General features: G+C 37.4%; 1 protein-coding gene across 4 annotated transcripts in view; it reads left to right on the forward strand.

The window, feature by feature from the left end:
* The window catches only part of LOC132824741 (mRNA-decapping enzyme 1B-like), a 93,082-nt gene extending 79,748 nt beyond the window's left edge, over positions 1 to 13,334 (forward strand). For all 4 annotated transcript variants that reach the window (XM_060839422.1, XM_060839423.1, XM_060839425.1 and 1 more), the window contains 3 exons: positions 2,734 to 3,594; positions 12,016 to 12,279; positions 12,994 to 13,334. In XM_060839422.1, coding sequence (XP_060695405.1) covers positions 2,734 to 3,594; positions 12,016 to 12,279; positions 12,994 to 13,074 — 1,206 coding nt within the window. In that variant the 3' untranslated portion in view covers positions 13,075 to 13,334. The remainder of the gene's footprint in view (positions 1 to 2,733; positions 3,595 to 12,015; positions 12,280 to 12,993) is intronic.
* The last annotated feature ends 263 nt before the right edge of the window (positions 13,335 to 13,597 follow it).

Consider the following 13,597-nt stretch of genomic DNA (forward strand, 5'->3'; position numbering starts at 1 on the left):
GATACATTTTTATAGCAACATAAATATGTGTATGTTCTCATATGACAATCGTGTACTGGGCAAATATTAGGTATCTCTATCAGTAATTTTAATTATTCTATTTCTACAGCCTGTCTTTTGACTTTTCATTTTTCTGCCATACTTCACTCCATGTGATTATCTGCATCATGCTATCCAGCTTTGTACCATTGTTCTAGCTTTGGTCTTCTTCAACTCCCTCCTTTTGTGGGTTGTTCCTCTTTCTTTTCTGGTCATTATCGATCTGTTGCTTCTTCAGACTTGAGTAATGTGGGAAGATAAAAGGCAGGAAATATTAAAATGGAGCTTAGGAGTTATGCATGTAGGTGATCTGAGAAGGATTATGAACATAATGATTAACTTAACAAAGGCAGAGAGGTGAGGTGCCAAAACTTTGCCTGAACTGGGGTGTGAATAGATGAAAGTGGTCCTACTACTTTGGGTATTTGGAGCATTGAGATCCTAGGAAATACAATCATAGAATGGTTACAGCACAGGAAGAGATTGTTTTGCCAGTTTAGTCCCTGCTAACTCTAGAAGAGCAGTTGAGTGAGTTTTACCCCTTACCTTTTCCCAGTAGGCATGCAAATATTTTCCATTTTGAAAGTCTTTTTTTTTCCAAACAAAGGTTTGAACAAGGTTTCTTTCGTGTTGTAATATCACTATATGTAATGAAAATTATAGCTAGCAGTCCTTTTGATTTCATAAGAACTAGCCGCAGGAGTAGGCTATCTGGCTCTTCGAGCCCGCACCGCATTCAATAAAATCATGTCTGATCTTTTCATGGCCTCAGCTCCACTTACCCGCGCTCTCACCATAACACCTGCCCTCTCACCATAACCTTTCCACCCTTAACTTCTTCATAATCCTTGAATGTATCCCATCTGGTTCTGGTTACCTCGCAACTTTTAAGTACAGTTAACCATTTTACAATCTCCCCTTTACCAACTTGTAGCCAATTTAGTATTTCAACTGATTCATAACTTTGATAGTAACTTCTTCCTTCAGAAGGCCAGATGCAAAGTACTCCATTTAGTAATTCAGCCTTCTGCCTCCATGTTTAGATCCACTTTTGATGCTTCATCAATACCACCACACCCCTTCCACCCAATTTTCTTATAACCTTTTTGCTATTTATATGTCTTTCTAGTGGATTATGGATTTTTAAAATACCAGATGCAAGTCTTTTCCTGTATGCAAACTGCTCCTCTTATATCCTTTCTTACCTCCTTTCACAATTGTAAAAATTTACTCATTTTATATTTTGCTTCATCTCATGTTTTTCTTTTGTCACACAGGGACCTCTAGCTTTATTTGCTTTCACTTTTCCCCATTTGTGAGAGTGTAATTAGACTTTTCCTCAAATGTGATTGCAATCAGAGGTCTGGGAGAACTTTGAGGATTGGAGTGGATAAGAAGCACTCAAAGGGAAGCTGAGACTTTGTTACATTGACTGGTTGCGTTGCAAGGCTTTGGTAGAGAGAGCTAAATTTGGCCAATGTTCCTTTTAAGGCCTCCACAATAATTTACATTATTAAAGATGCCCCATTATATAAATTGTCCCATGATGCTTCACCAGAGTATTATTAAGATACTGAGGTTAAAGGGAGATAAAAAGGAGTGTCTTAAAGGAGGAAAGAGAGGTGGAGGGATTTAAGGAGAAAATTTCAGAGCTTTGGGGCTTTAGCCTCCAGTATTGGAATCAGGGTTGTGTAATTAGCCAACTTAAGTGTGCAAATATTTGAAGGGTTACAGGCCTGAAAGGGATTACTGACATTCATGGGGGGATTTTGGGGTGGATGGAGAATGGGCATGTGTATCAAGTAATATGTGAAAACCAAAGTGAAAAAAGTGTGGAAGAATCGTTAGCAGGACTGTTCCAATCTCAATCCTCAACAGGAAATATCTCTCTGCAGCAAACTTGCTTGGATAAATCCAGTTCCTTATTCCCTAAAGGTACTCACAAGTTGCTTCAGAAACTATTGTACCCAAGCATCAATTTCCGCATCATGTCTTACTGTTATGCACTCTGACCTCCTCTTCAGCAGAACTCCGAATGGTTCCCAGATGCAGCCTGTTTCACAGTCTCAGTCTGCCTATCTTAGCTCCACCCTACAAGTGCAACCTGAAATGCACCATGTTCCAACAATAGACAAATCCAAGAATTCTAAAATAGGGTAAGTGTAGAACAGCAACATGAGGTAATTAGTGAGTGGAACTTGGTGCAAGTTAGGATATATGCAAGAACTTGTATGACCATAAGTGCATATTAGAAGACTGGCTAAGACTGTGGAAATTGTCAAGCCTAAATGTATCAAAGATATGGATGGGTTACATGTAGAGGATCCTGTTCTGATTCTTACAGCACCTTTTAACTTTTTCTCAATATAGTCCAGCTGCAGGTGGACAATCCACCATTTTGTAGACTATACCTTTGCACCGTACATAGTGCCTGCATCCCGGAGCAAACAATTTGCACTACCTATGGTTTATTTTTTGGGAGCAAATTTAATCAACACTGTCCCCACTAATTGTCCAGCTTCTTTTTGTGTTGAAATCTTTTTTTAATCCTGCAGTGTTGGATATATGTTTGTTAAAATGATCTGGTGCTTCATAAGTTTACCACGCTTCTACTGATTTTTTTAATCTCGTGTTTCTTTGACTTCTTTGAGTTTTGTGAAGTTTATATTCTACTCATAAAAGTTTTTTTTGTAGAGCACAGAATTGGGAACAAAACATTTGAATTTGGCGGTCTTGTTTGGAACACAAGAAAAATCTACTTTAACTAATGTGCCAAATGAAACACAGGAATTCAAGAGTAAAGCTTCCAGTCGACCAGCTGTTGTACGTTCTCTGTCTTATGAGGAACCCAGAAAACTGCTCGAGCTTGAAACTTCCCAAAATGTCAAAAAGCAGTTTTGTCCTGCTATTCAGAAACTAATGAGTCGTGGAGTTGACCTGCATCCAGTATCTGAGTTACCAGAAAATCATTCTTGTGAAAACCAAAGTGAAAGAAGTGTGGAAGAATCATTAGCAGGACTGTTCCAATCTCAATCCTCAACAGGAAATATCTCTCTGCAGCAAACTCGCTTGGATAAATCCAGTTCCTTATTCCCTAAAGGTACTCACAAGTTGCTTCAGAAACTACATTGTACCCAGGCATCAATTTCCACATCATGTCCGACTGTTATACACTCTGACCTCTTCAGCAGAACTCCGAATGGTTCCCAGATGCAGCCTGTTTCACAGTCTCATTCTGCCTATCTTAGCTCCACCCGACAAGTGCAACCTGAAATGCACCATGTTCCAACAATAGACAAGTCCAAGAGCACTATTGCCTCAAATAGTTGTACTAATCAAATACAAGCCTCCAGTATCATACCCCCTCATGAATTGTTTCAGAAGCTGCAGATAGTTCAGCAGGATCAGCAACATCATGCTGGAAAAATGACTCTTGCAGCTAAGTTTTCAGCTCAGCCGCCACCATTAGTCAATCAGTCTGATTCTGCAATGAAACATTTTGATTCTCAAACTGAAAAATTTATCAGTTCAGAAAAACCAAACCTACTTATTCAGGTAAGAAAACCTAACTGAAAGGAATTTTAAGATTTTGCTATGGAAAATTGACCAAGTCCTTTACCAGAGTAACTTTGTACATAAATGATTTTTAAATAACCAGATTGCTTTTTAAGCTAGTCTTTATTAATGAGTAACAGGTTTGCTTTATAGTTGGACAATTATGTTTTCGAGCATGGAATGTTAAATTGAGGTTTTGTATGTTCAAAAGTATTGTGCTCCATTATGCAAAATTCCTTGCAGCAAAGCTATTGGTACAAACTGTTTTCCAAATGTAAGTTGTCAGAATAGTGGAAGTGATTTTTGATCCTGGTAGGACCAAGTCAGAAGTTAAAATGTGTCAGAATGGCAACTAGGAATTCGGGAAGCAGGTGGGTGAGGAAATACCTTTCAGGAGGTTGCACTTCTCCATTAATAGCCTTTGACTTCTAATATGTTAGTTGATTTTCCCAGGCCTCAGGAAACCTATCCAGTAAAGGACTAACAAAGGGCTAGATATATAAAATGAAATGCTTTTACATGGTGATTTGTAAATCAAGAGGGAAGGCAATGGTCCAGTGGTATTAATGTTGGCCATCAATCCAGAGACCCAGGTAAAGCACTGAGGACTGCAAATGGTGGGATTTGAATTCAATAAAAATCTGTAATGAAGAATTTAATGATGACCATGTAATTATTGTTGATTGTGAAACAGATTGGTTTTTCCAACAAATGGCCTTTAGGGAAATAAATCGTTGTCTTACTTGGTCTGGCCTACATGTGACTCCAGATCTACAGCAATGTTGTTCACTCTTAAATTGGAAGCTGAACAATCCATGATGGGCAATCTAGCAATCCTGTGAATAATGGAAAAAAACCAAGAAGGAGGGAAATGTTTCCTAACCTGTAAATCTCTGTTGTTCACTCTCCTACTGATCTGTCCAATGTCTTGCTCTTCTCCATGCTGATTACCTTGGTGCTGCCTCAACCATGTGAACTCATGTGATCTGTTCTGTAACCCTTTGGTTTTTCTTGCCGCCCTGCAACTCTCACCTTACATTCTGAAAGTTATAGCTGTTCTTCCTGTCTCTGATGAGGACTGGAGAAGGAAGCAATGAGCAAGACGTTCAACAGGAAAAAAGGTCTGCAGTGACCAGGTGATGTGGGATTGGAAGGGACTCTGGAGAGTTGGCAGTGAGCACGGAGTTAGAGAGTGGCAGAGGCTACAAACTGGACAGTCAAAGGAAAGAGGCTGATCAATAAGAGGCCATGAACCAGAGGGTCATCAATGAATGGGAGGGTCACAGTAGTAAAGACCATGAGCTGGAGCATTGGCTGTGAGTGTGTTGTTCAGGGAGGTGGGGTATTGTAAGTTGAATGTTCTGCAAGCAGGTTTTGTCAGTGATTAGAATGTAAGCAAAAAGTTAGCACATCTAATGGAATCGGAGTCCCGAAGAGACCCTTCAGCCCACTGAGTCTACATTACCAAAAATATACCACCGCCTATGCTAACCCACTTTCCCACAATATGCCCACATAGCCTTGCATGTTATTACACTTCATGCTCATTCACATCCTTTGCAAAGTATTTGAGGTTTCCCGCCTCAACTACCTTCCCAAGCAGTACCTCACAGACCCCCATGACAATCTGTGTGAAAACATTTTTCCTCAAATCGCCTCTAAATATCATGCTTTTTACTTTAAATTTATGCCTCTGTTTTATTGATCCTTTGACTAAAGGGAACAGTTGCTTTCTCTTCACCCTACCCAGGCCCCTCATAATATTATCAGTGTCCCCTCAATCCTTTTAAGCTCCAGAGAAGAAAACCCAGGGCGCTTATACAGCCTCTCTTGTTATGAAGTAGAAAGCATATAGTGTACCTTTTAAGAGTGAGTGAATGCTATTCTGAACTAAGATAACAAGCATTTGTGTATATGACTAGATGGCAGTCCCAGAATGTACTGGAAAATTGAAAATATGTAATATTTGGCTGTGAAATGATTATCATGAGTTTTGGTTGCAGTTTTGACAACAATTCGAATTTAACCAATCAGTTTAAATTATGCCCCAGGATACAAAATCCCAGTAGAGTTTGGTTCGATGTTGGCAAAACAATAAATTCAATGAAACAGTCTGATGTTGGGCGTATAAAATGTAGACATTTTGAAAGTTGGAGAGAGAGCAGCTACTATTGAGACAGAAACTCATAGGAGAACTAACATCTTGCTGTCCAAGAAATTAGGAAACGCTCTCTATCGAAGGTACCTTTTCATATGAAACATACTCAGTGAAAAGAAAGAAGACGATCCAGGGAGATCTTCAGCCAAAAGAAGGACACACAAGACTACAGCAGCTGTGTGGTTTTGAAATTAAAGTTGATGTAATTTTAATAAGTGTCTTATTGGTACAGCATATTGTTAAAATGTTGGAAGCCGATAATAAGCAGTTCAGAGAAAGGGTGGCTTAGAATTGTGAATAGTTTGTTTTAATGTTCACTTTTAGAGTTTAAAAAAATTGATGTTACTTTCTGTAAATAGTGAAATTCGTGAGTTCTCTGTCACTCCTATTTTAATAGATTACGAGGCGAGGTGAGCTTTTCTGGGTGTTTTAGTTTAATTAAGAGAGCGGTTCACCTCCTTGTCATAACACTCTTAATAGCTGAAATGGTCCATCCCAGACAACTTCTTGGTGAATCTCCTTTGTACCCCTGCAGTGCAATGAGATCCTTCCTATAGTGTGGTGACCAGAACTCCACACAGCACTCCAGCTGTAGCCGAACCGAAGTACAGTTCCAACATGAAATCCCTGCTCTTATCATCTAAGTCATGACTGATGAAGGATCTCAAATGCATTCTTAACTATCCTATTAACTTATCCTTTCACCTTCTAGGATCTGTGAACTCCAAGATCCCTTTGTTCCTCTGTGCTTCCTACTGTCTTGCCATTTATTAAGTACTACCTTGTCATGTTCTTTCTTCCAAAGTGTGTCACCTCACATTTATCAGGGTTAAATTTCATCCGTCACTGATTTGCCCATCTGACCAAAATGCTTATATCTTCCTGTAACCTAACACCTTCCTCCTTACAGTCAACCACCTAACCAATCTTTTTGTTATCCATAAACTTATCATATCCTCATCTATATCACTTATGAATATCACATCCTCCATGTTTCTTAATTATTTTAATTAGGAAAGTTATTTCATTTGCCTGTAGTAGAATTTAACAATGTAAAATATTTCAGCTTCTATAATGTTTTAGTTTTTTTTCTAATGAGAAAGGCCTTGCACAACCTTACTATAGCTTTTACATTGATTTTGATGGGAAAACCAGATTTGCTTCAAGTTGTTTCACTTAAAGTTGCAGTTTTCAAGGCCTCAACAACAATGTTTAAATGAGGCCCTGTTCTCTTTCACATGTCCTTTTTGATTTTCATCCTTCAGCATTTCTTTATCTCTGCAGGCACATTTTCATGAGCATGTTCTTAGGATAAAAGCTGTACCAGTAATACTCTATTAAATAATTTCCCAGCCCTGGTGATACATAAGAAAGCATTTAGGAATAGTCTCGTATCGAGCTTAGACCAGAAAAGTGACAATTTAAAACAACTAATCCAATTTATTTAAAAAATTTAAACAGGAGCTGTGGAAAGTGATCTTGTCCAACCCATGGAAAAATATTCTGGTTTACAGTTCATAAAAGCTCTTGATGGTACTCACAAGCAAAGCAATTGCTAGGGTTAAAACAAAGGCCTAGGCATCTTGTTTTTTGCTGAAATATCCTTAAGAATCCAAAAAGTAATGGAGAAGCTGTCAACAAACTCTGTTCACCTGATTTTCAGTTTAATTGTAGCCACTATAAATTTTAGTGGTGGCTAAGGGGCTATACCTATAGATGGCACTACAATACCTCGCCAATGTAAAAGGCATTACGAGATTCAAAGATAAACAAATGGAAAGACTGCATCAAACATTGTAGTGTGGATTTAGTATGAGCTGATGGTCCTGATGTGCATTTGAAGATTCCTTTCTCAAATGCCTACCAGTTAGAATAAAGCACTAATGTAGGTTCCTCTCTACCTATGCGTGTTGAGCTTTCCTAATGCTGAATAATGTGCAGTGAAATTAATCTTTGATCATTAAAGTTTAAAATATACTTTAATAATAATTTGCCTTTGTAATTCAGAAACTTTGCTGCTGCAGTTGACCCTCAAGCACAATATTCATTATTTTACTAAATTCCACCCTCTATCACTTAATGCATACATAGATCTCTTCTAGCTCTTGTCAGTTCAGGGTGGCTCACAACTTATATTCTGGCATGAAGAGATGTGTGGAATATATAACATTACAAGGTAAGTCACAAGATAACAGTTATTCATGAACCTCATCACAGTCTAAATTATTAATGATTTGGAGATGCCGGTGTTGGACTGGGGTGTACAGAGTTAAAAAATCACACAACACCAGGTTATAGTCCAACAGGTTTAATTGGAAGCACACTCGCTTTCGGAGCGACACTCCTTCAGGTGATTGTGGAGGGCTCGATTGTTACAATCGAGCCCTCCACAATCACCTGATGAAGGAGCGTCGCTCCGAAAGCGAGTGTGCTTCCAATTAAAACTGTTGGACTATAACCTGGTGTTGTGATTTTTAAATCATTAATCACTATCCTCGTCACAGCCTAAACTTGGAACATAGCATTTAACAAGCCTTAAAGATTCAAAGGGTGGGCAAACTCCTGTGAATGCAGGAAGCTGAAATAAAGGTAGAAAATACTAAATATTCTGACCTGTTTCAATTTGTAACTATTCTATATTCTTTATTTTGTGCATCTGCAATACCTGTGATATCTTTGAAATGTGCTGCATTGTTGTAGATTCCTGAATTTTATGTTAGTGCAAGTGATCACATTGATGTAGAGAAATGACGATACATCAAAGTTGTTCATAATACTATGAGTGGGGCCAAATCTGAAACAACCCAATTAGGTGTATTTTTTTTTCACACAAGTCCATGACAGCTATTGTATTTTGAGCAAACTAGCACACTTTCAAAAGTTGGAGCAATTTAAACATTAAAATGAAAGAAGGAAGAAAGACTTGCATTTATATGATGCTTGAACATATCACAGTTTTGAAAATGATAAAAACATCTTCTTCCTAGCCATTACTTCAGGTGCTAGCTGTGGTTCTGAGTCACAAGATTACACATTCACATCCCACTTTAGGATTTGAACAGAAAAATTGAGGCACACATTGTAATGTAGTCACTGATGGAGTGCTGCACTGTTGGAGCATTAGATTTTTGAATGAGATGTTAAACAAAGGCCCTGCTTTCCTGCACTGGTCGATGTTTAAATATCTCAGGCACTCTCTCAAAGGAGAGAAGATGAGTTATTTTATGTTTTGGTCAATATTTATCCATTGGACAACTGTAACAATACACTGGATCATGATTTTAAAAAAGCTCATGCTTATGTACGCAGTTCCATTCATGGGGGTAATTTAAATATCTGACCGATGAACATTTTCTATACTTAGGAATGGCTGCTTCATATTGTTCTGCATTGTGTTCCAACTCGCATACAAATTGACTTGTGCACAGACTCTGGAATTTAACATGGTCATGACCGGAAACTGCCTGTACAGGCAACCTGGTCATGATTTGAATTATTGCTTTAAGAGCTGGATGTGCTAATGAGGCAAGGACCAGATAAAATCACATGACTAACTGCCATGTATATTCCAGCATAAGCATGCGAGAAGCAAGTTGCATTAATAGTTATCTGTAAATACATTTTGTAGTCTGAGATAGTTAAGATAAGCTGCAGCCAAAAACAGCACATGGTAGAATTGTTTTTTAAATCAGTTGCATTGCTGGACCGACACACAATTGTAATCGTAAAGCAGCAAGACTACTGTATATATCCTAGAATCAATTATTTATTAAAGACTGAGCACCAGAAAGATGAGTATCAAATTCACTAGCATGTATTGGAAGACCAGATGTCCCTTCTCAATTCAGGCTGATTACACAAAGGATGGAGTTATGTTTTTTTAGATTTATCCATTTCAGACCCAGACAAGGAAGTGATGAAAATAAAGATAACCATTAGAAAACAAAGGATTGCACTGAGTCGACACTTAAGGTTCATCTTGGAGAAATGGAGAGATCCTGTAGAGATGATGTGTTATAGGCAACCATCACAAGAATCTATTTAATCAGTTTATCAGTCGGTGCCATGACAAGGCTGAGGACTGATTTTTCAGATGTTGAGCAGATAATGAAGCTGGTTATAGCTTCAACACCTATCAAAGCTTTCAAGAAAGATCTTTTCAAATAATAGGAGGGTCATGACGTTGACATGTCATTTTAAAGATGGTAGACAATATGAAGTAATTGTAGCCAGCAACAACATATATAAGCATGTTCTGTGTTGGTGCAGTTTGCTGGACAATAAAGTAAGCAAGCCATGTGGGAAGTGAGGTATGTGCTACACCTGTCTCAAAGCTGCCTTGCGTTACAAGCCTTTTCTAAGTTATGTGGCAAAAAAGGCCTGTACAAGAAATGTAGTTCCAAAAATATAGCCAGAGGCCATAATATAACACAATCCAACAAAAAACATGTGCAATATGGCTGACAGTATCAATGAGGAATGCATCAAAGTCCTGCAAGACCCCAAGCATAAGCTTTAACTAACTGACGGAGTGAAGATTCTGAGTGAAAGAACCTGCAACCAGATAATGATCAGGCTCATTTCTTAAATGTTTGATCCCTGCGTGTTTGGAATAAGCAGCAGTTTCTTAAGTATTTTTCATGCAAATCCAAGGCCCCTATTTGAATATTTTTAGCACTCCTCATTCATTTCAGGCAGTCAATAGGGATCCCAAAGGTGTACTTTAACCAATGTGACCGTCGATGCAATTCCTGTGTGCAAGGCATTCACAAGACAGTGTCTGGAGTATTAGCCCCCTTCCTTGAGGAATTGCATTAGAGATAGTTCAGAGGAGGTTCACTAGATTTATGTCAACAATGAGGGCATTGTCTTACAAAGAATAATTGAGCAGTTTCGATCTGTATTCTCTGGAGTTGAGAAGAATGAGAGAAGTTGAGGTATGTAAGATGTTTAAAGGGGATTGACAAAGTAGATATAGGAAAGGTGTTTTGTGGGGCAATCCAGAACAGAAGGTCATGCTTTTAAGATAATGGATAGCGATTTAAAACCGACATGAGCATAAATGAATTCTCTCAAAGGTTTGTGAATCTTCATAATTCACTATCAAAGAGTGGTGAATGTGGACACATTAAAAATTTGCTTCCTCCTTACATTTACTCAATTAGTAATGGGTTGAAAGGTTACAGAAAGCAGGCAGCAAAATGGTGCTGAAATCAGCCATGATTGTATCAAATAGTAGGATAAGGGGTTGAATTGCCTCCTCTTGCTCCTAGTTCTTACCTAATTGCAGACAAATCTTCATTTCTTTTGAATTTTCTCATTGATATTTTTCTCTGAAGAACACAAGTTAATTTTCGCCACTTGTATATATGGATGATCTGAATTTTGTTATAGAGAGCACAATCATAAAATTTGCTGATGACACTGAAAAGGGTAGTGAACGTAACTAGAAAAGGTTGATCCTGATATCCTGGCAATCTGATCCATTCACTCCTGTGCAAGCTTCAGCTAAGCATTGGACCACCTTTATCTCCCTATTTCTATTCTGAATATCACTGCGTGCAATTCTTCAGTTATCACCCTTCTGCCCTAATCTTGTAATCTCATCTCCCAATAGATGTAGGTTTGCTTACTGAGGTGGAAGGTTCATTTTCAGACGTTTTGTCACCATACTAGGTAATCTCTTTAGTGAGCCTCTGGACAAAGCACTGCTGATGATTCCTGCTTTCTATTTATATGTTTGGGTTTTTTGGGTTAGTGATGTCATTTCCTGTGGTGATGTATGGCATTCCAACCAGAAGTCTATCAACAAACACATTGGCTTGGACCCCATTTACCACTCCTGAGAAAAGTATAGGAAATGACATCACCAACCTAAATAAATCCAAACATATAAATAGAAAGCAGGAATCATCAGCAATGCTTCATCCGGAGGCTCACTGAAGATGTCATCTAGTATCGTGATGAAACATCTGAAAATGAACCTTTGAGCTCAGTGAGCAAACCTACAACCAGAACCTCATCCTGAGCTACAAATCTTCTCAAACCTCACTCGTACCCCAGTCCTGAAATTGAAAACATGTTCTGTTGTTTTAACCAATGAGATAAAAAGAAGTCCTTAAGGCAACAAATGAAGTTATTTTCAAAAAAATACTATATGAGACAAAGTGGTAAATTATTAGAAAAGCTGAATTGAAATTGTAGTTTTCATTTAAAATTTTATATTGGTATATTTCTTAACCGCTTGTTTTCTCTCTTGACAGGCAATCTCCCCACAGCGCATTCCAGCTACAGTTATACCATCTCTGTTGATGTCGCCCACAGTGTTCACCCAGTCTTCAGTGGGAAAGCCAATGACGAGAGTAGAAGCAAGTGCCATACTTTTACCACAGACAGATACCATTATGGCTCCGAAACAGTTACACAGTGGTTTGCATTCATCTGCACAGGTGGCAGAGCTGACTATTAAAAAAACACATACGCTTACCAAGACTCAGTTACAGGAAACTCTTTTGTATCTTTTGCAGGTATAATTTTTATCAGTCAATTTCTGGCTTTCTATAAGAAGAATTGTTCTGGTCACTGCATGTATTGCATTGTTGAAAATATATATTGCTTTTATCACCGTACAGAGAGCTTGTAACAATTCTTTTCTCTGTTGCTTTTAAGTCCAAATTTAATATCAATGTATCGAGTAAACAGCCTTTCTAAATCTAAAAGTAATTAAAATATCAACTGAGCCTACACTGGTCCAGTAACTTGGATTTTAAAAAAAATTCAAATTCATATCTATGTGTTCAGATTCAAATTACTTTATTAAGAAAACAGAATTCAACTTTGTGTTTTTGTATTAATATATTATTTAGTCACAGGTGCAGTTTTCAAGTAAATTCATTGGTGGTAATTTTAACTTATGAAAGCTAAAAAGCGAAGATTAATACTGTGTTTCCATTTCATAATTGTAAGAATAGATTTGACAGTAAATCAGTAACAGTTCCAGTAAATATTTCCAAGTTCATCTGTTAGAAACTTACTGTTAAAGTTGAAGCAATAGAATTTCTTTGGAATTGACAAGATATATTAACCAATTAGGATCTTTTTTTAAAATGTTTATTTGGTTAGGTATTATTTTCTGATTGTGTTGTAGTCCTAATGAAGTATTTTGTTTTTTTTTCCTTATGTTTAAACATTCGCTTCTGAATATTCTCTAAATTTTCAATTTTTGTTACTTTAAATTTCAGAATGATCCCAACTTTGTGAATGCCATTTATGAAGCTTATCTCACAAGCCAATCAAACACCTCAGCAGAGAAGAAAACTTGAAAGTTTGATGCAAGATGTATAAGTAGATCTAATTTAGTGAAAATAGTCGATGGTTCATACTACTAAAATAATTATTTTGTTCTTATTTTGTAAGAGTATTTTTGCTTTGAAAATTATGTTTGCTTTGAATAGAACAGCTTAAAGGGCTACCTTTCACACTGGATAACTTTTACTGCTGCTCAGGCTACTTTTTAAGCTGTTTTAAAATTATGATCATTTTAAAAAAGAATTGCAATATCTGAAAAATTATTTTATCTAAAGACCACTTCTGTTTCATGAGATATTAGTATTGTATTTTTTCATTGATTCAGCAAAATAAAAACTCAATTCCAGTCTGTTATTTGAATCACCAACAACTTGTTGCCCATGTACAAAAAGGAATATTGGTAAAGCAAAACTCACTTTTATTTGTCTGACAAAAAAAACATAACTACCTTGTTTTCGATCCCACTACTTCAGATTGTTCCAAATGAATTCTTTGTATAGGTCTTCATGTGGGCATCGCTTACTTTGTTTAAAATGA

This window comes from Hemiscyllium ocellatum, chromosome 19 (genome assembly GCF_020745735.1).
Source record: "Hemiscyllium ocellatum isolate sHemOce1 chromosome 19, sHemOce1.pat.X.cur, whole genome shotgun sequence".
NCBI classification, from domain to species: Eukaryota; Metazoa; Chordata; class Chondrichthyes; order Orectolobiformes; family Hemiscylliidae; genus Hemiscyllium; species Hemiscyllium ocellatum.